This window comes from Alternaria dauci, chromosome 1, assembly GCF_042100115.1.
Source record: "Alternaria dauci strain A2016 chromosome 1, whole genome shotgun sequence".
Classification (NCBI taxonomy): domain Eukaryota; kingdom Fungi; phylum Ascomycota; class Dothideomycetes; order Pleosporales; family Pleosporaceae; genus Alternaria; species Alternaria dauci.
This window is the reverse complement of record NC_091272.1, coordinates 2,932,142-2,950,028: the sequence shown is the minus strand read 5'-3', so window position 1 is coordinate 2,950,028 and position 17,887 is coordinate 2,932,142. Positions and strand designations below refer to the sequence as shown.

Genomic DNA, 17,887 nt, shown 5'->3' with positions numbered 1-17,887 from the left:
AAGATCAACTAAGTGAAACATGATGATGTGAGACATCCACATACTTGAAAGCGCGCGTAGACTAGATTGTAGGCAATAAACAACCTAGTATTGTAATTGACCAACTCAAATTCAATGCGATCCAAACCGTCCAGAAAACGCCGTCCCAGAATCGTACAGTCCATAAACGAATGATGACAGAATAACAGGCCGTATCTCGAGAACGACCAGGGGTTAACATGAAGCTATCAGAACATGCAAGAAAGTAATACAATGCAACGGACGCATGAAAGCGATCCGGAAGTTATACACCAGAGAACTATACATTACTGTAACCTTGTGATGTGGTTTTACGCAGAAGAAGATGAGTACCGTCAATGCGAGCTTTCTAGCCCTAGAACGTTGGCTCTCCTGCCCTGCAAATTTTGATTGACCTTGTTTGTTAGGTCTTTGAAGTTTGTGCCAGCCGTCGATGAGATGCTGGTGGCCTTCTTTCGTGAAATGCGAGGCGTGGCTGCGCCTTGTGGTACCACGCCTTCATCTTGTGACAGACTGGAGGCTGTAGCGCTTGGTACAGGCACTGCAGTAGCTTCGTTCTCTTTCTCTTGGTCGACCTTCTGCTGCGCCGTAAGACGAGCACGCTCGTACTTGGCGGCCACATCGCCTTTGTACATTGTTCCACCAAGTCGGTCAAGGTAGACGAAAAAGGGTTGCGAGAAGTTGGTCTTGATACCCCAGCTTTGGTGGTGAATATCGTGGTAAGCGGCATTGTTGGGGAAGATCCAGTGGATAGGGTCGTAGGGGAAAGCGTAACCACCGTGATCGAGGACCGTTTTGATGGTAGAGCCCGTGAAGAACCACATGGACTGGCGCATTGTCAGGCCGGTAAGCAGGTAGCTCAAGCCAGCGCCCAGGGTATCGAGCGCGAATCCTTCGATCGGGTGGTTGTACAGAGCTCCGTAGGCATATGGCACGTAAAGACGGTGGTGGCGAGAGTGGAAAGTTACTATTCATGTCAAAACAAAACGAGGTAAGCACGATGTTGGTCAGGGCTTACCATATAGCCACTTGTTCAAGTGCATTGCACGGTGCAGCATGTACTCCCACGCGTCCATGATGACAATAGCAGCACTGAACTGAATGGCGGGTATGGCATACCAGTACGCAAAGCTAGCGACAGCCATCTCCCATGAAGCAAAAGCGGGAACTAGAGTCTGCTCTCCAGCAACCGTCGCTGTCTGCAGCAGCGTGGGGTATTTGCCTCCGACGAGAACGGAAGAGAGCATTGGTTGCGAAGTAGCAACCTTGGAGGCCAGGACAATTGGGTTGATGCCTACTGCAGACAGAACGTATGGGACCGCGCGTTGTGCAAGTCTGATCTTTTGCGCGTACCAAGCGACATCGTAGTCAGCTTTGCCAGTCGTGGGCGCCTCATCGAATAACGACAGGCTGAAGGAGGCGATGATTTGGATGAGTTGCTGGAGTATGACGTCGCGTAGAACTTCGTATCGTGAAACATGGTTGCGCTTCAGGACCTCAGCTGGCGTATGCAGCCGGTATTGCGGGAACAGGTCGTACACATCAATGGCGTGGAAGATCAGAGAGACGACCCAGTAGCCAACAACAGGCAATGCCGCTTGTATGAAGGCATCAGATGCCCACGATGTGAGCGGCTGGAGAGGCTCGAGGCTGTATTCGGGGAGCGGCGGGAGGTCGTAGGATGTTGTGTTTGCGCTCGCCATGGTGCGGCAGAGGTGCCCTGGGAAAGGCAACTATGGATTACAGAGGCGAATAGGTGAGGAGAAGAAGTAGCAGCGCAGAGTAGGTGGTGACGATGCTGGAGGAAGTGGCTTGCTCGTGGCGGGACGGCAGCGTCAGCTACGGGGTGACAAAGACGGAACAGGGCCGGAAGCCGCGGACCAGGGAAATTAGGGAGAAGGGAGCGATGCAGCGGCCGAGGAAGGGAGGGCGGACGTCTATGAGCAAGGGCGTGTGCAATTGACCGGTCGGGCTCAGAAAGGAGAGGCTGAGGTGAGCGGAGCGATGTGGAGGTGAAAGTCGTGTGAGAGTGGTGCAGCGTGCCGGCGACAGGAGCAAGGCATGCCGGGGGGGTTTGCGACACACGCGCGCATCATAACATTTGGCCGCCGAGCACCCGGGCCGGCCTAGTCGCAGAGCCACCTCTTGCTTTGCCTTTCTCGCCACCCGCCCTGTGCGCACGGCCAGCCCATGGCTTCTCCTGCTTGCGGTTAGCCCGCTTTCACACCCAATTTTCGACCCCACCAAATTCTCTCTCACGCCCTTATAGTCCAGCGCTTCCTTTCCGCTCCAGTCTACCACCCCTCGCCCGCCAGCCCCGACCAGCCTACACTCTTTGCACGCTTCATCCCACACTCCACATCCACCGCCAAAATGCTCATTTACAAGGTACGTTCTGCCCTGCGCTGCGTCGCTCTTGCCTGCCCTGCTACCCCGCCTTCCCTGTGAGGCTTCACCATGCTTTGCGCATACGAGGATAACACGTTTTCTGCACTAGACGCATGGTACTGATTTCTACCCAGGACATCCTCACCGGTGACGAGATCATCTCCGACTCGTACAACCTCAAGGAGATCGACGGCGTCGTCTACGAGGCCGACTGCACCAAGATCACTGTCGGAGGAGAACAGTTCGGTGGGTCCCACCAATGCACATGGACCAGTCACAAAACTAATACCACATAGACACTGGTGCCAATGCTTCTGCTGAGGAGCAAGAGGAGGGTGCCGAAGACAATGTAGAGACCAAGATCGACGTCGTCCACTCTTTCCGCCTGAACGAGACCGGCTTCGACAAGAAGGGCTACCTTACCTACCTCAAGGGTAAATACGCTAGCACAAACTGCCGGAAGCGCACGACTGACGAGATGCAGGCTACATGAAGGCAGTCAAGGAGGCCCTTAAGAACAAGGGCGCTGACGAGGCCACCATCAAGGACTTCGAGTCCAAGGCCTCTGGCTACGCCAAGAAGATCATTGCCAACTTCAAGGACTACGAGTTCTTCACCGGCGAGTCCATGAACCCCGATGGTATGATCGTCCTCCTCAACTACCGCGAGGACGGTGTCACACCCTACGTTACTGTCTGGAAGCACGGTCTTGAGGAGATGAAGGTCTAAGCTTGAAAGAGCTTGGATGGAGGAAGGATGGGGCTTGGTTCACGGTTCATTGAATTTCACGAATACCTATTGCATGTTTGGGAAAATATCCGCCATAGTGCGAAAAGCGAAATGGCACAAATCTAGACGACCTTACGGAGCCGTATATGACACATGATATTCTTCTCCTATCCGCGCTACTAGGCCACCATTGTCCACGGCGATAGCCTTTAGATATTCTCGCCAAGGACTATGGTGTTTCCTGTGGAGATGCTGTGAAATATTTTTTTTGGATATTGAGTAAGCTCTTGGAGAGTGCTATGTGGATCAGTAGTGGAATCGTATTCCGTGGTGAATGGCTCCGTCGCGTGACTGCGCGATAACGCGTTGCGTGCACAGACCACTGGTTTCATCACCTAGTAACCGCTGCCTCAGGCACACATTCCAGCATCCTCAGCCTTCCGCAACCCACCTCACCCTCACCGTATCGCACTTCCTCCAACTCTTATCCTCCATCTTTTTCTCGCAAGAGCTCTCGTAATTGATTTGATCGCATGAAGCACGAGGCGTGTTAGTACGCTGTTGCCCTGCATCATGGCGGGTAACGGTGGTCCTGCCGCTTCGCTACCGGGAACTCCGCACTTCCGCCCTGGAGCAGCCATTGACGACCTGATTTGCTCACTGGAAAAAGAATGGAAGATTGGCTTGAAGCTTCGTGGCGCTGAATGGTCGCCTAAGAGATCGAACAAGGATGATGCTCCCGATAAGATCTATGCGCTTGTCAAGTTTCTGTTCTACAGAGCACGGCCAGCCCTGGATCATGCGATCAGGGACTTTGAAGATCTTGCGCCGAGTCTAACACGCGAAGATCGCCTAGTGAATCTTCATAAAATTCTGTCTGACACGCAGGAGAGCCAGCTGGTCCCAAGGAGTAGGAAGCCAAAAGATGAGCCGGCCAAGAATCTGATGGCAGCCTCGAGTAGTAAGTTCCCTTACTTTTTACGTCCTGCAAGTTTCTACATGCAATTTTACCGCACCAGCATGCTTGCAGAGATGAGGTTGGGAAAAGTGTTATGCAAGAACTAACGCGAACGTAGGAGTAAAGTCAATTCCACAGGCAACAACCCGTTCGCTCGACGCTCAGCAAGATGAGCGTGAGTCTTATGCGACAGCCATCGATCCAGGGTCACCTACAGACGTTGACACCGAGGATGAGATGGACCAAGAATTCGGAACACCACGACCGCCATCGCCATCGCCATCACCGTCTACTAGAACAACAAAGATGCTTTATCAGGCAAGTAATCATATTTCTTTACACATCACCAAGAAAAGGCCTTCCGAAAGCTACGATCAGTCTGAGAACTCGGCAAAGTTGACCAAGACCTCCAAAGGGAAGCAGGCTGTCAGGTCTCTCAAATCTTCGCCTATCGCGCCGCCACAATTCGTGAAGCCGACTCTCAACATGGCTCGATCTTTTCAGGTTGTACCTTCAGGCTCATCCTCAGTCAACACATCTTTCAACAACACTGCTTTTTCTTCTCAGGAGACGGCGGCTACCACGAACACTTCGTTCACGTCCGATGCTGTCAGAGATTTTCAGGGAACGAACCTTCCGAAACCCAGATTGACAAGGACCAGTTCGGCTACCATGGTTTCCCTAAACGATCGCGATCTCTACCAAGCTATGTCGCGTTCAGGAGCTGAAGTGGACGAACAAGACATTCAGCGAGATCTTAATGAAGTCTATTCTCAGGGAAGCAGTGGTCAAAGTAGGTCGACGTTTGGTTCTATCGATGAAGATGGTCTCCTTCAGGCCTCTTTCGAGGTTCAGACCAAGCAGAATGAGTCGGAAGTAACTCCAGATGCGAGGCAAGGAAACTCCAAAGCGCCCCTCGTTACCAATGAGAGCGATCCGCAAACCCATGTATTGACTTCGACACCACCCCCATCCAACGGAGTATCAAGCCATCAAGAGCAGACGTCTCTTGTCACGAAATCTCCGCTAAAGATGCCATACGAAGTACGCAATCTACCCAACCAAAATCTCTTTGTGGATGAACTTCCTAGGTCATTAGTGCATATTCCCTACCATATCCTCTTCGTCTGTCAACGTCTGGCAATAGAACACTCTGTCCCACTACGGAAGTTGGTTCATGGAATGGACGTACCTACCGTGTCTTCTGATTCAGAAGCCTTTTGGTGTTTCATCGAGAGAAACCGCGATATTGCACGTGTGAAGCTGCGTGAGTCAAGTCGCCTCTGGCTAGCGGCGAAACGCAAGTTTGACGGTTATACGTTCAAAGGACGCATCAATTTCAGCCATAAAGATACTGGTCCTGTTGTTAATCTGTCATTGTCACCGGTACAGGCAGACAAATCGTGTCGTCTTGAGCGGATGTTTGGTTCAGACCGCTTCCTATACCTGCACACGCCAAAATTCAATTCTTCCAAGACGAACCGTTTCAACATCAGTCAAATGCAACAAGTTCAGAGTCAATGGCAAGCATGGCTCCTTGTCGAACATTCATTCTTGGGCCGTAAATGGAGAGTCTTCCACACTGAAGATTTGAAGAGGGGCAAGAATACCCGTCGGAAGGATATAGACCACGACAAAAGGATTGTGCTCTTCGCGACAGAAGGATGTGACATTGAGCGACCGTGCTCAGTGGGTGAGATGCTTCATCGGTTCCTACCGCTCGATACCAACGAGAATCAAGGCTTTTGCAAAGTCTTTGCTCGCATCGAACTCGGGCTTTCTCGAACTGTTCCAACATTATGTTTTGACATATCGCAAATCATCTACGTGGATGATGATATGGCTACAACCGACCCTGAAGACGCACGATTTAACGATCCAAAACTACAATGGCCGTCTTTTTTCAAAACTGAAGTCATGAATGACGGATGTTCAATTATATCTGTGGGTGCCGCATTAGTCATCTGGCAGCTATACAAGAAAGTTACTGAAGTTTCTGGTCCTTTGCCGAGTGCATTCCAGGGACGAATTGGTGGGGCAAAGGGACTCTGGATCGTTAGTGCAGAGTCATTTACCAAGGATCCTTATCATCTCGACTATTGGATCAAAATTAACCAGAGTCAACGGAAATTTCACCCACCTGACGACCAGCCACGTCATCACCGCACTTTCGAGGTGTCCAACTACAGTTCCGTACCGTCACCGTCGGAACTACATATATTGTTCATTCCTATCCTAATTGATCGAGGCGTAAAGATGGAAGCTATTTGTGCCCTTATGAGGGAATGTCTCGATATGGAACGCAAAAAGCTGCTAGACTTGCTTCCAGATCCTGTCAAGACTTACGATTGGGTCCATCGGAACGGTGCAAAGACCCAAACTCAACCCTCTTGGCAGGGTGCACTGCCATTGTCTCTGGAGGAAAAGCTAAAGTTCTTGCTGGAATCGGGTTTTTTGCCCACCGAGTTCCCATACCTTGCCAAAATCCTTGAGCGCTTCATTCAGACAAAGCAGATATCTCAGGAATCCAAGCTGCGGGTACCTCTTGCCAAATCGGCCTTTTTGTATGGTGTAGCGGATCCTTTTGGCGTTTTGGAGCCAGGTGAAATCCAGGTGCTATTCTCATCTTCATTCGTCGACGAGAAGACAGACGAAAAGTACCTTTGCCTTAGAGATATGGAGGCTTTGGTTGCTCGTCAGCCTGCTTGTCGTCGCTCAGATATTCAGAAAGTGCGCACAACCATACGCCCTGAGCTATCACACTTGGTAGATGTAGTGGTTTTTCCGTCAAAAGGCCGTTACCCACTAGCTGGAAAACTTCAAGGAGGTGATTACGATGGTGATAAGTTCTGGGTATGCTGGGATCCCACACTTGTGCAGCCATTTCTGAACGCGCCAGCGCCAGTAGAGTCCCCCAATCCTGCAAAATATGGTATACACACGCGAACTGAGAAGCTCAAGGATATCATGGATACCAGCAACCCTCAGGACGTGGATAAGTTTCTCTGTAAAGCATTCAAATTCCGCAACAATCCTTCGCTACTTGGTCACGTCACCATCTTTGCGGAGAAGCAGGCTTATAGTGAAAACCGCATTCATTCACGAAACCTTGAGCAGCTGTATGATATGCATGACTTGTTAGTCGATGCTTCGAAACAAGGTTACGTTTTTACACAGGCGGACTTTGATCGGTGGAAACGCCGACTACCAACACAGCCGAAGCAGCCAGTTTACAAGACCGCGATGGAAGATTGTGCCAATACCAAGGACCCTGCAGAGGTTGAGAAATTCCGGAAGAAGGCGTATCAATACAAGTCGAAGCATGCAATAGACTTCATCTACTTCGATGTTGTCAGAGCGCACAATATTGAGACGATGGTGATGCTCAAATCCGTCTTCTCGAGAGCTATCCAACGGGATGACGCGTTGCTGTATCCAAGTAAGCACCTCAGTGAGAAGAAGTCGAACACGATCGAGAAGGAACTTCTGTCTCTGACTGGCAAACTGAGAGATGTGAAAAACACTTGGAACGCGGGAGTTCACAGCAATGTGAGCACAAACAACCACTTCAACACTGTTGCGAACACCTGCTACGAACGGTACCGGGCTATGCTACCTGAGGACCCTGGTAAGATCTTCCGTATACGAACTGCTTGTGGAACATATACTGACTTATCACATCGATGTTTCAGGCCATTCCCATATTCAGCCTCTTTTGGAGGAGTATCTTACGCCTGGAGCATGTCTATGGGATACGATCAAAGCATCAGTGTTGTACAACACGTTTCCTCGGCCCGAACAATCCACATTCGTCCTCACGATGGCAGGACGTGAGCTTGCAACGCTCAAGGCCAAGAGCTCTGAAGACTCGAGGACTGTAGTCTCATGGATCCGTACCAATATGAAGCCGAAACCCATCAAGGCGCCGATTGAGCACGACGGGGAAGACGGGGAAGACGGGGAAGACGACTTCGAGAGTGCGCTCGAGGAGCCTATCTTGTAGTGACATCCAAGACATTTGACAGTGTAGATGGGTGGTGAAAGGATGTAGAGATCTGTTTCATTCATCTGGCTTTTTGGTTTCATCTCCTGGTCTTGTACGCTTGCTTCTTGCTGTTGCATCAGCGCTGCAGTATACCCATTTACGCTTTCGTTTCACATACCGTTGTTAGCATGAAACAATAACTACATAATGATTACGCGTGGTTTCACGTGCCAATAAGAGTGTGGTCGCCTTGTCCCAGCAGGCACACGCAGCCGCAGAGCAAAAGAAGTCATGGCAGCGAAGCAGGAAGGAACATGTCCTTGTAAAGTGACATGTGGGTATCATTGGAAAACGTCTGCAACTCTCCAGAACATTACGGGCGCTACTGCTCAGCCTGCCATGGGCGCTGCGGCCGCAGCAGCCTTGATCTTCAAATTCCTCCTCTCCTCTTCTCTCCGTGCCTCCACACCAGCCAAGAATTCCATACGACCCAAGTAAGCTTCCTTGGTCTTGCCATGTGTATCCAATTCCTCTGCGATGCCTTCCTTGTCCACAAAACCTGTCCAATCCATGCGCGATTTGTCCACAACATTGAGCTTCTGCGCCTTCTCTGCCTTCTTTGTGATTGGAGCGTCGGCTTCTGGGGCGGGCTCTTGATCGGGCCGTAGGGTGGTGGTGGATGTACGGGGCCAGGAGAGTTGGTATTCGGGTGCGAGAGCGCGGACATAGCCAGTGGGGTTAGGGTCGAATCGTGACGGGCGACGGAGAGGACGACGGAGATTGGATCCGGCAGAGTCGGAGCGATCTTTGGGGGACTCTGCGGCAGGCGTGGTTGTGGCGGGTGCATCGAGTGTCTTCCAACCATCTTTGAGGTATTTGTCGAGTTGCGAGCGTGGTATCTGCTTCTCCTCGGTGGTGTCCTGCCCAGCGAATGTAAATGTTTTCTTGACCGTCAGCTGTTCTTCTTCCTCAGCCGACACTGGAATGCTGACTACAGGCGTATGATGCTGTGGCGCGGCCGCTTCCTGTGTTTTGGCGAATTCCAGAGGCTTCAAAGGCGCCGCTGTCATCTGAGCCCATAGCGCGTCGACGTCCACCGTTGCGCCCTCGGTTCTTGCAAGTGGTCTCCTCTCCTTGCCCTCGACTCTCCGTTGGGCCCGCGTTTTGACGAGTCCACCATCCCCTCCTTCATCATCCGATATGATCAGCTCGTCGTCATTACTGCCTTTCTTGCCCTTCTTCTTCGCCCGCTTCTTCCGCGCGGCTTGTATTGTCACCTCGTCGCCGGAGTCGAGGTCTTGATCAGCAGGTGCCTTGCGCTTGCCCTTGCGCTGTGTGGGTTCTATGGTGACATGGTCTTCGTCTTCGGAGCTGGACGCCTCTTCGGCTGGGGCAGCGTCGGGATTGAAGTCTTCATCGGACGATTCATGGTACTTGTCGTCGGCGTTGTCGAGGTCTTCGTCTCCATAGGTATGTGGCATGATAAAATGGGTATCGTGTTGGATGCTCGAGTTCGCGTCGCTGCAGGCCAAAACGGAGATGCGCCAGATCGACGGCCAACGCCGGAATAGTCTAGCGTGAAACAGGGGTGAGCTCCAGAACTACGTCAGTGACGTCCCTTGGTGGGCGGCGGGGAGGCAGGCGCGTTCCAGGTGAAAACAAGCCAGGCAAGGGCTGACTTGCTTCTGTATTGTAACAAACAACCCCCTTCGTAGTTGCTGTCGCGTAATGCGCATCTGTCCCTGTCCTTGATCGCAATACCCAACCAACACCATGGCACCAGTCGACACCGTCGCGTCCACGCGCAGTAACTCGCTCCCCATCGCCCTTTTTGGCGGCCAAGTACTTCTCGTCACAGTGCTCACAGCTCGTGTGCTTCTCACTACTCGACGCGCCGCCAAATCGCAGCCGCCCTCGACGCGCACGCGCTCACAAGACTCGGCTCGCCGTCGTCATGCCGTTACCTTCTCTATCATTGCGCTGCTCTCACTGCTCTCGGTAGGCAGCTTCGCCTTCCTCTGGCGCGCTATCTCGTATGTTCGGTGGGCTGGCGAGAATAAACATGACATTCCAGGCAGCCTGTGGAGTGGCTGGTACGGCACTGGAGAGGAAGGACGCTGGTACCTGGCTGACTGGATCGCCGACATAGACCTTGTTCGCGAATTCGACAAGGTTGGGATCATGAAGCCTGAAGGCTTCCTCTACACCAGCCAGTACTTTGTTGGGCTGATTGCAAGCTCCATCTTCATGGGCGCAGAGGGTATGTCAGCGCAATCAATGCAGCCCCTAGTTCCCCCGCTGACTTATGTTCCAAAGGTCGCAGACGCAATCTCTCCAACACGACAATCGCCTCGTTTGTACTACTGAGTTCAATCGGGAGTCTAGGATATGCCTTGAGCTTGTTCTTCATCACAATTCTGTACACGCCTTTGACTATGCACTACGATGATAGCCCACTACACGATGCGCTGTTCACTCCATATGCCTTTGTCTACGACACTGGCATCGTTGCGTCGCTCATCACACTCAACCTCTTCCCCCAACTGGTCTCCGAGTTTGGCGACAAGAGCATGATGCGATTGGGGTATCTGACCATGCCTCTAGCCTTCGCTTTTGCCCCACAACTGGTCCCTTACGCTCTCGGCCACCAGCACACGTCCAAGGCAGCGGCTCATAGATCATACGCCAAAGTCTTCCACGCGCTGTCCATCGCCTCGATTCTCGTATACTGGCGGGTGTGGAGCACTCTGATCTATGTCAACAGACCCGCCCAGCGCTCTCACGTATGGGATCTCTTCTCCAACTCCGTCGGAAAGAGCGATTCAGCAAATACGAACAGGCTCCTCGCTAGCATCAGCAACGCTGGCCAGGCCCTGAAGCATATCAGTATGCACCCGGCTATCAGTGTCACAAGCCTTGATGTTCTCTTCGCAGCCATCAGCTTGCTGACGTGGACCTTCACGCGCGATCTAGATGTGCACGCTATCTTGGAAAACAGCATACTGTCTTTCCTTGTTCCGACTCACGAGAAACACGTCAGCTTTAAGCAAGACCTAGCCAGGGTTATGGAGCACGCAAGCGAGCCCTCGTCGCCTGTAGAACCCACAACACCGAGGAAGCCGGGACGTCCCGCTAAGAATTCGGCCGTCAATGGTATATCTAGCGCAGCGCATTCAGGACCGACGAGTGCAGCTCTGCGGCGCAGCACAAGGGGGAAAGCGCGTATCTCAGACATGGACGAAGACGCAGGCTCGTTTGCTAGTGATGCCGATGCTACCTATCAGCCATCCGAGAAGACGAAGCGAGCTGTGCAGGAAATGGAATCCGACGGCTCTGCGCCGGAAGGAGACTTAGTTCACGCTGGAGAATCGACTGCGCTAGCCCTGTTTCTCGCCTTCTTCGGCGGACTGGGTCAGTTAGCTGCGGGTACCCTAGGTGCCGAGGTAACGGGTCCGCGAGACTGAAATAGTCGAGGTACTTGGTGTCACTCGACCAGGATTGAGGGATGATATTTTCACTTGTTGACGCAAAGGTCGATTTCAGGGCAAATGTGCGGGCTTTTGGTGTACGGAGATATGGAGAACGGAAATAGTGGCTTTGGATCTTTGCGTTTGTATTTCTAGGTTGGATTCCAAGTGCGTGTGAAGTCAGCATATGTCTCACATGCTGCACTTCGTACAGGGATACTTAGGCCGGAGCGTCGGGTCTTTTTTTTGATATTGCTTTTGGTATTCTAGTCATGTACGAACACAGCGAGAAGCGTTGCGCGCAACATACAGATTAATGAGCAAGTTCGGCACCCCACGTATACTGACGTTTTGTTAAGATTACTCATACACATCTATCTGCTTCATCCGAAGATGATGGGGATGCCATGCTGGTACCAGTGACGCTGGGGAGCGTTCCTGGACCGCCGTGCAACCTTGCTGCCGCGGATAGCTATGCGCGAAAACGCATCCTTGCCTGCCATGCGGTAATATCGTTAGCGTTGACTCGAGTAGAGTTGGGCTGACGGAGTTTGACTTTGGATCACACGAATCGGGCAATTACTCCAAGCCACAGACTCCAAAGGCGTTCGCTGTGTTATCGTCGTTGGGCTGGTGTTGGAAAGCTGAGAAGGAGCATGTCATGGTACCTGAAGATCTTCCTGTGTTAAGCGAACGTGGACTGCACGCGACCAACCGTCTCCTTGCGATGACACTTATCCATCTTCTACAACGTCCTCAGGTGCTTCAGCATCGTACTACGACAGCTGTCTATCAGCAGCATTGACTTATCTCCGACCCGGTTTCGATTCGTGCTGCAGTGACGCTCTGGTGCCCGACGACTGGGCGCCCACGGACTGTCATCCTTGCCGACCCGGCTTCTTCGGCTTCTGATTGCCAACAAAGAGCGTTTGCGACCAGTAAATCGGCAGGACGGGGACCCTGGCGGAGGGTGATGCAAGTGTTCCTGGAAGCGACATAATAATACCGAGAGTTTGGCTGAAGTGGTGGGTGGAGTTGGGCGTTGTTGGCTCCTCAGCAAGGACAGCGGCTCTGGGGCAGTGGCAGGCTCGGGCCTAGAGACTGTCACCACCGTGCGCAGCGCAAAGACGCTACACTACCACTGAACAACCATGGAGGTGAGCCCAGAATTTCTTCTTTTACTCCCTTGCGTTCCGCCCACGCGCATCGTCGTCTTCCCTTTCCGGTTAGCTGTCTCGCAAAGCCCCGGAGTGCGTTGCGACTTCCTCAGCCCTATGTACGCCTGCACCATGGCCTGAGCTCCCCTTGGTGCCTTCCGCTCGGTGTCGACTGCCTTGCGCGTATCACCGTCTGCTCTTGTAGAACATCACGGGGGCTCCTGATTGACTCGTCACTTCTTCGCCAGCTCCCCTTCTCATGTACTGCCCGTCCTCGTGGCCTCTCCCTGCTGGTCTTGTACCACACGTCGTCGCAGCGTGCCTGTCACCTCCCATCGAGGGTACCACGCTTCGCAGCGCAGATGCCGGCTAGGTGAAGTGAAATAGGAAGAGCCGGCTTTTTGTTTTCTGATCTGTCTTGTCTCGGCGCGGCGCTTTCTCCAACACACGATACCCAATTTTCTCTTAGTTTTGCGACTTCTGCTCTTAGCGATATACCCTGTACCACTACCCTTCACCATGGAGAGCCGTTTCCTGCCACGGCGGCCGTCAGCAACCATTGATGTTACTCGCGATCTTAATCGATACGGCTGTGCAGAGGGGAGGCGAACGTCCGCCAGCTCATCCTTACTCAAACCAAGTGCTCAGTTGACCATGGATCGTTTTCTGCAGGACCTACCAGACGCCGAGGAACCGCCTGTTGACTTTGCGCCGCAGTACCACACTGGTCGTGTCCCGAATAGCAAGGCCGGAGATGGCAAGCCACGGTTGCTACTCATGGGGCAGAGAAGGTAACATCAGACAACATCAGCATGCATGCCTCGCTAACCACACGGTCGTAGGAGTGGCAAATCTTCGATATCAAGCGTTGTCTTTCACAAGCTACCACCAAGCGAGACGCTGTATCTCGAGACAACATACCGGATAAAGAAAGAATCCATGCAGTACGTCTTTCGAGCCGTGTGCACATTCATCCGCTAATCAATTATACCAGCTCGTTCATGGACTTTCAAGTATGGGATCTGCCTGGTCATCTGGACTACTTCGACCCTGCTTTCGATACGGACAATATCTTTGAGGAAATCGGTGCTCTGATCTGGGTTATTGACGCCCAAGATGAATATCTCGATGCGATTGCGCGACTGAACATGACGATCCTCAACCTGCAGCAATCGTATCCCAACATCAACGTTGAAGTCTTCGTGCACAAGGTTGATGGTCTGTCGGACGACTTCCGCGGAGATACCTTCCGGGACATCATTCAACGAGTGCAAGATGAACTCTCGGATCACGGCTACGAGCAAGCTCCTATATCCTTCTATCAAACATCCATCTACGACCACTCCATCTTCGAAGCTTTCAGCAAGGTGATCCAAAAGCTCATCCCACAGCTTCCCACGCTCGAAGCACTGCTCAACAACCTGTGTGGTGCATGCAACATTGAAAAGGCCTACCTCTTCGACATCATGAGCAAGATCTATATTGCAACAGACACGAGTCCCACCGATATCGGCAGCTACGAGATATGCTCTGATTACATCGACGTGGTCATCGATGTCAGTGAAATCTATGGCTGGGATCGACCCGATGAGGGCGAAGATGAGAGCGAGACAGGCAACAACGATGCTGAAAGCCTGATCACGATGGAGAAAAAAAACAGCAGGTATCTTTACTTGCGGGAGATCAACAAGTAAGTCGGACCACGTTTACGGTAACATACTGTAGGTTTACTGACGACGGACACAGATATCTCGCTTTGGTGTGCATTATGGGCCAGGACAACCCGGCGGAGAAGAAAGCCATCATCGACTACAACGTCGGTGTCTTCCAAGCAGGTCTCAAGCAAGTCTTTCCTAAGAGTGACAGAGAGGCGCAAGTCGAGATACGCGATATCCACGACTGCGCGGAGTGAGTCGTTTGGACGGTTCTTGTCGATCTGACAGAGCACATCGAATAGTTCTTTTGCTCCTCCCATGGAGCCCGCAATGAACTGTTTTGCGGTGCCTGTGTTTTGCGGATCTAACAGCTGAACGAAAACGGGCAGGAAGACGAACATTGTATACGAAAACGGAGGGTGGCTTGTATTAATACTTCGAAGGTAGGTTCGTTTAAAAGACACGACACGCAGTAGCTATAGAAAATGCGCGTATCAATTCCACAAGTTGTGTAACTCAGCATGTATACGCATGTCAGTCTCGTCCGATAGTGAAAGTTGAGTCCGGTAGTGTTGGCGCGCGATCATCAATGACATCAATCGGGTGGCGGCCAATCATCGGAACCGAGATGCATGGTACTTCCCGAGAGTAACGCCTCGGAACGCGAAAGCAATCTATTCTCCGCATCGCGCATCCGACGGTACCTGGCTTACGGACACGTCTCCGAATTCTGGCTTCTATAGCTAGTTACCTTTGAGCAAGTTATTCTTTCCTCGGCATCCGAGTGACTTTGACGTACGAGTACCATACTTGGAGCTACATGGGTGCTGCTGGATGAACAGGTAGGAAGGCCTCGATGCCATTGCGACCGATACATGTACACGTGTTTCGAGACTGATAACACGCTTCAGGTAGCAAAAGCAAACAGACCACCACCACAATGTCCTCATCCCAGCGGTACCGTCGTCCCGCGAAAGATGAGCCTACAGACACGACGACATCCTCTATTCCCCCGACAAGCACAGGCGCGAAAGAGAAAGCGGAGCTTAAGCAAGCAGTCAAGGAACAAGCAGTCGCAACATCAGATGGCGTATCAGTTCTCGATGTGTTGCGTATACTAGGCGGCGTGCTCCTACTGAGCTGTGGACTGAGCTACCTGAGTACGAGCGGAGAGAGCATGACATGGGGATACAATCCGTGGTGGACTAGAGCTCGAGAGTGGAAGAGCCTGATGGTACGTACCTACTACTATCGTCCTCGACCAGCAAAACGTCTTGCAACTAACGCGTCTACCTCACAGCAAGGAGAAATCGTTCTAACCGACTCCGAGCTCGCCCTATACAACGGCGCCGACCCCTCGAAACCAATCTACCTCGCGCTAAACGGCACAATCTACGACGTTTCCATTTCACCCACCACCTACGGCCCAGGCGGTTCCTACCACTTCTTCGCAGGCAAAGACGCCGCGCGCGCCTTCTTGACCGGCTGTTTCGCAGAAGACAGCGTCCCTGATCTGCGCGGCGTAGAGCAAATGTTCATGCCCATTGATCCAGAGGAGAAGGTCGGCCTGACACCACAAGAACGTGAGGTGGAGATGGAAAAGGCGAAGAAGAGGAAGCCGTTGAGCAAGGGTGAGCTAAAGAATAGACACGCGCAGGAGCTCAAGAGTGCTAGGAAACAAATGGTCGCTGGTCTGGAGGGTTGGCACATGTTGTTCCGGGGCGACAAGGGCAAGGCGTACCGGCGTGTGGGCCATGTCAAGAGGGAACCGGGTTGGGAGGATAAGATGCCCAAGAGGGGATTGTGTGAGCAGGCGGAGAAGGGTAGGCCGATTAGGAAGTACGACTAGGTGACTGCTATCTTTGTGTAGTCAAATCAATTCTGAGTTTTAGGATGACTTTCTGTTCATGTATCTACAGCGTGTCTCCAACATATGGCACCATACGATACTCAAATGTATCGACCGATGGCCGCTGCATTTTTAGCTTTCCTTCCGCCATCACTTGCGGACAGTGTGAGTTTCACAGTTCTATGAAGGGGCATATTGCTCCTGAATCTTTGCAACAAATAAGCTCTGAGTATAGGCGATGTAGAATTATATATCCTGGCAATCTATCGCACGAGAGATACACCATGATGTATACTTGCAAGAGATATTGTTGCAGTCGGTTGCACAATCCAGAAAACAAAGCTTCGCCGTGTGATACCTAACAGTAGTATCAAAACCTCAAACAATCCTGATGGCATGGCTCCGACATGATAAGCAATTATGAAAGAAAAGACATAACCATACTACGCTAAGCTCAGAACAGCAAAACACGTTGGGGAGCTGCTACCTCATTCATAACTCTGAATATTGATGGTAAACATGAAACGGTCGAAGGAAATAATGCCGTGGTCCCCACAAGTATGCACACAAAGGAACCGGGGATTTTGAGTAGGACAGGCATCAGATAAAATCGGCCTAGCCGATTTGCTCACACGTAGCTAAGTCATGAGTCGAGGTCAAGTTCGGTGGTGGTGTTTCGGAAGTCTTTTCATTCAGTACATAACCGACACCTCCAATGGGCTCTAGGTACTGTACCCGAGCCCGTTCCTCTCATTTCATATCCGCTATGAAGCATGCATCCCAATATAGTATGACCCGTTCATTTCATGAAGACGCCGATGGGTAATGGAAAGAGGAATGCCGTAGAGAAACTGAAAGAAGTGTCCGAGATTCGCATTTACGTTCGTTTAATTGTCGGCTACGTAAAGCTTACTCCTCGGCGCCGATAGCTCGCGCTGAAATGTGTTAGTAAAAGCCTGAATTCACGTCCCGTTGTCTCCAAGTCCCGTAGAGATTGTGACGTGTGGGCATTGTCGCGGTTACATACTGTAGATGCTGAGCTTTGAGTGTCCGACAACCTTCTTGATCTGACCGTTGGCCTCGAGGTCGGCAAGCGCCTTGCGTGCGAGCGAGCCGTTGATCTTCAAGCGATCGACGAGGGTGGCAACGGTGATGAGGCGGTAGGACTGGACATCCTTTTGGAGCTTGTCGTTGGTCTGCTTGTCGAGAACGACGGCGTGCTGGGCCTTGTCCTTGACTGTACTGTTGTTAGTGGCGATTCTTCCCCGGGGCGTTGTGAGAGTGCGCGATAGGAGAACGAGATTTCGGACGTCTATGAGAATGCTTTCGAGCGTTTCCGACGTGTTCGCGATGCGTGTAGATGTGCTGATGGTGTGCAGTGCTGTATCACGTACCCTTGCCCTTGGACCACTTCTTCTTCTGCTTCTTGCCTCCAGTTGCTGCAGGTGCCTGTATTAAATCAGCTCCAGTCTCTTCTTTGTCCGGTAACCTGACTGCGTAGACGACGTACCATTTTGTCGGTTGTGTGTGGTTGCTGAGGACTGACTGTCGAGCGGTCGAAATTGGGGTGTTCAGCTGCGGAGACGCTGTGGCATTGCCAAGACGCGCTAACCATCTCCTCAAGCGAGCCATGCACTCACGTGACAAGGACTCGAGGTAAGTCCCAATCGCGAGATCATCT

General features: G+C 52.0%; 8 protein-coding genes across 8 annotated transcripts; 5 read left to right on the top strand and 3 right to left on the bottom strand.

The window, feature by feature from the left end:
* Positions 1 to 353: 353 nt before the first annotated feature.
* On the bottom strand, positions 354 to 1,721 carry ACET3X_000912 (uncharacterized protein; the record flags this gene model as incomplete). Its single annotated transcript, XM_069448261.1, has 2 exons — positions 354 to 985; positions 1,037 to 1,721. The coding sequence occupies 2 exons, from the start codon at positions 1,719 to 1,721 to the stop codon at positions 354 to 356; spliced, it is 1,317 nt and encodes a 438-aa protein (XP_069311154.1).
* A 592-nt stretch (positions 1,722 to 2,313) lies between these two features.
* ACET3X_000911 (uncharacterized protein) lies at positions 2,314 to 3,301 on the top strand. Its single transcript, XM_069448259.1, has 4 exons — positions 2,314 to 2,406; positions 2,541 to 2,652; positions 2,703 to 2,840; positions 2,891 to 3,301. The coding sequence occupies exons 1-4, from the start codon at positions 2,392 to 2,394 to the stop codon at positions 3,133 to 3,135; spliced, it is 510 nt and encodes a 169-aa protein (XP_069311153.1). The 5' UTR covers positions 2,314 to 2,391; the 3' UTR covers positions 3,136 to 3,301.
* Positions 3,302 to 7,336: 4,035 nt separating this feature from the next.
* ACET3X_000910 (uncharacterized protein) lies at positions 7,337 to 8,096 on the top strand (the record flags this gene model as incomplete). Its single annotated transcript, XM_069448258.1, has 2 exons — positions 7,337 to 7,721; positions 7,786 to 8,096. The coding sequence occupies 2 exons, from the start codon at positions 7,337 to 7,339 to the stop codon at positions 8,094 to 8,096; spliced, it is 696 nt and encodes a 231-aa protein (XP_069311152.1).
* A 371-nt stretch (positions 8,097 to 8,467) lies between these two features.
* Positions 8,468 to 9,559, bottom strand: ACET3X_000909 (uncharacterized protein; the record flags this gene model as incomplete). Its single annotated transcript, XM_069448257.1, has 1 exon — positions 8,468 to 9,559. One exon carries the CDS (start codon positions 9,557 to 9,559, stop codon positions 8,468 to 8,470), a length of 1,092 nt encoding a protein of 363 aa, XP_069311151.1.
* A 292-nt stretch (positions 9,560 to 9,851) lies between these two features.
* On the top strand, positions 9,852 to 11,542 carry ACET3X_000908 (uncharacterized protein; the record flags this gene model as incomplete). Its single annotated transcript, XM_069448256.1, has 2 exons — positions 9,852 to 10,338; positions 10,395 to 11,542. 2 exons carry the CDS (start codon positions 9,852 to 9,854, stop codon positions 11,540 to 11,542), a joined length of 1,635 nt encoding a protein of 544 aa, XP_069311150.1.
* Positions 11,543 to 13,356: 1,814 nt separating this feature from the next.
* On the top strand, positions 13,357 to 14,614 carry ACET3X_000907 (uncharacterized protein; the record flags this gene model as incomplete). Its single annotated transcript, XM_069448255.1, has 4 exons — positions 13,357 to 13,493; positions 13,545 to 13,646; positions 13,697 to 14,392; positions 14,449 to 14,614. The coding sequence occupies 4 exons, from the start codon at positions 13,357 to 13,359 to the stop codon at positions 14,612 to 14,614; spliced, it is 1,101 nt and encodes a 366-aa protein (XP_069311149.1).
* Positions 14,615 to 15,033: 419 nt separating this feature from the next.
* Positions 15,034 to 16,248, top strand: ACET3X_000906 (uncharacterized protein). Its single transcript, XM_069448254.1, has 3 exons — positions 15,034 to 15,199; positions 15,269 to 15,591; positions 15,658 to 16,248. Exons 2-3 carry the CDS (start codon positions 15,298 to 15,300, stop codon positions 16,204 to 16,206), a joined length of 843 nt encoding a protein of 280 aa, XP_069311148.1. The 5' UTR covers positions 15,034 to 15,199; positions 15,269 to 15,297; the 3' UTR covers positions 16,207 to 16,248.
* An 867-nt stretch (positions 16,249 to 17,115) lies between these two features.
* On the bottom strand, positions 17,116 to 17,719 carry ACET3X_000905 (40S ribosomal protein eS25; the record flags this gene model as incomplete). The annotated part of the gene is made up of 4 exons (XM_069448253.1): positions 17,116 to 17,141; positions 17,234 to 17,443; positions 17,601 to 17,655; positions 17,717 to 17,719. The coding sequence occupies 4 exons, from the start codon at positions 17,717 to 17,719 to the stop codon at positions 17,116 to 17,118; spliced, it is 294 nt and encodes a 97-aa protein (XP_069311147.1).
* Positions 17,720 to 17,887: the final 168 nt, after the last annotated feature.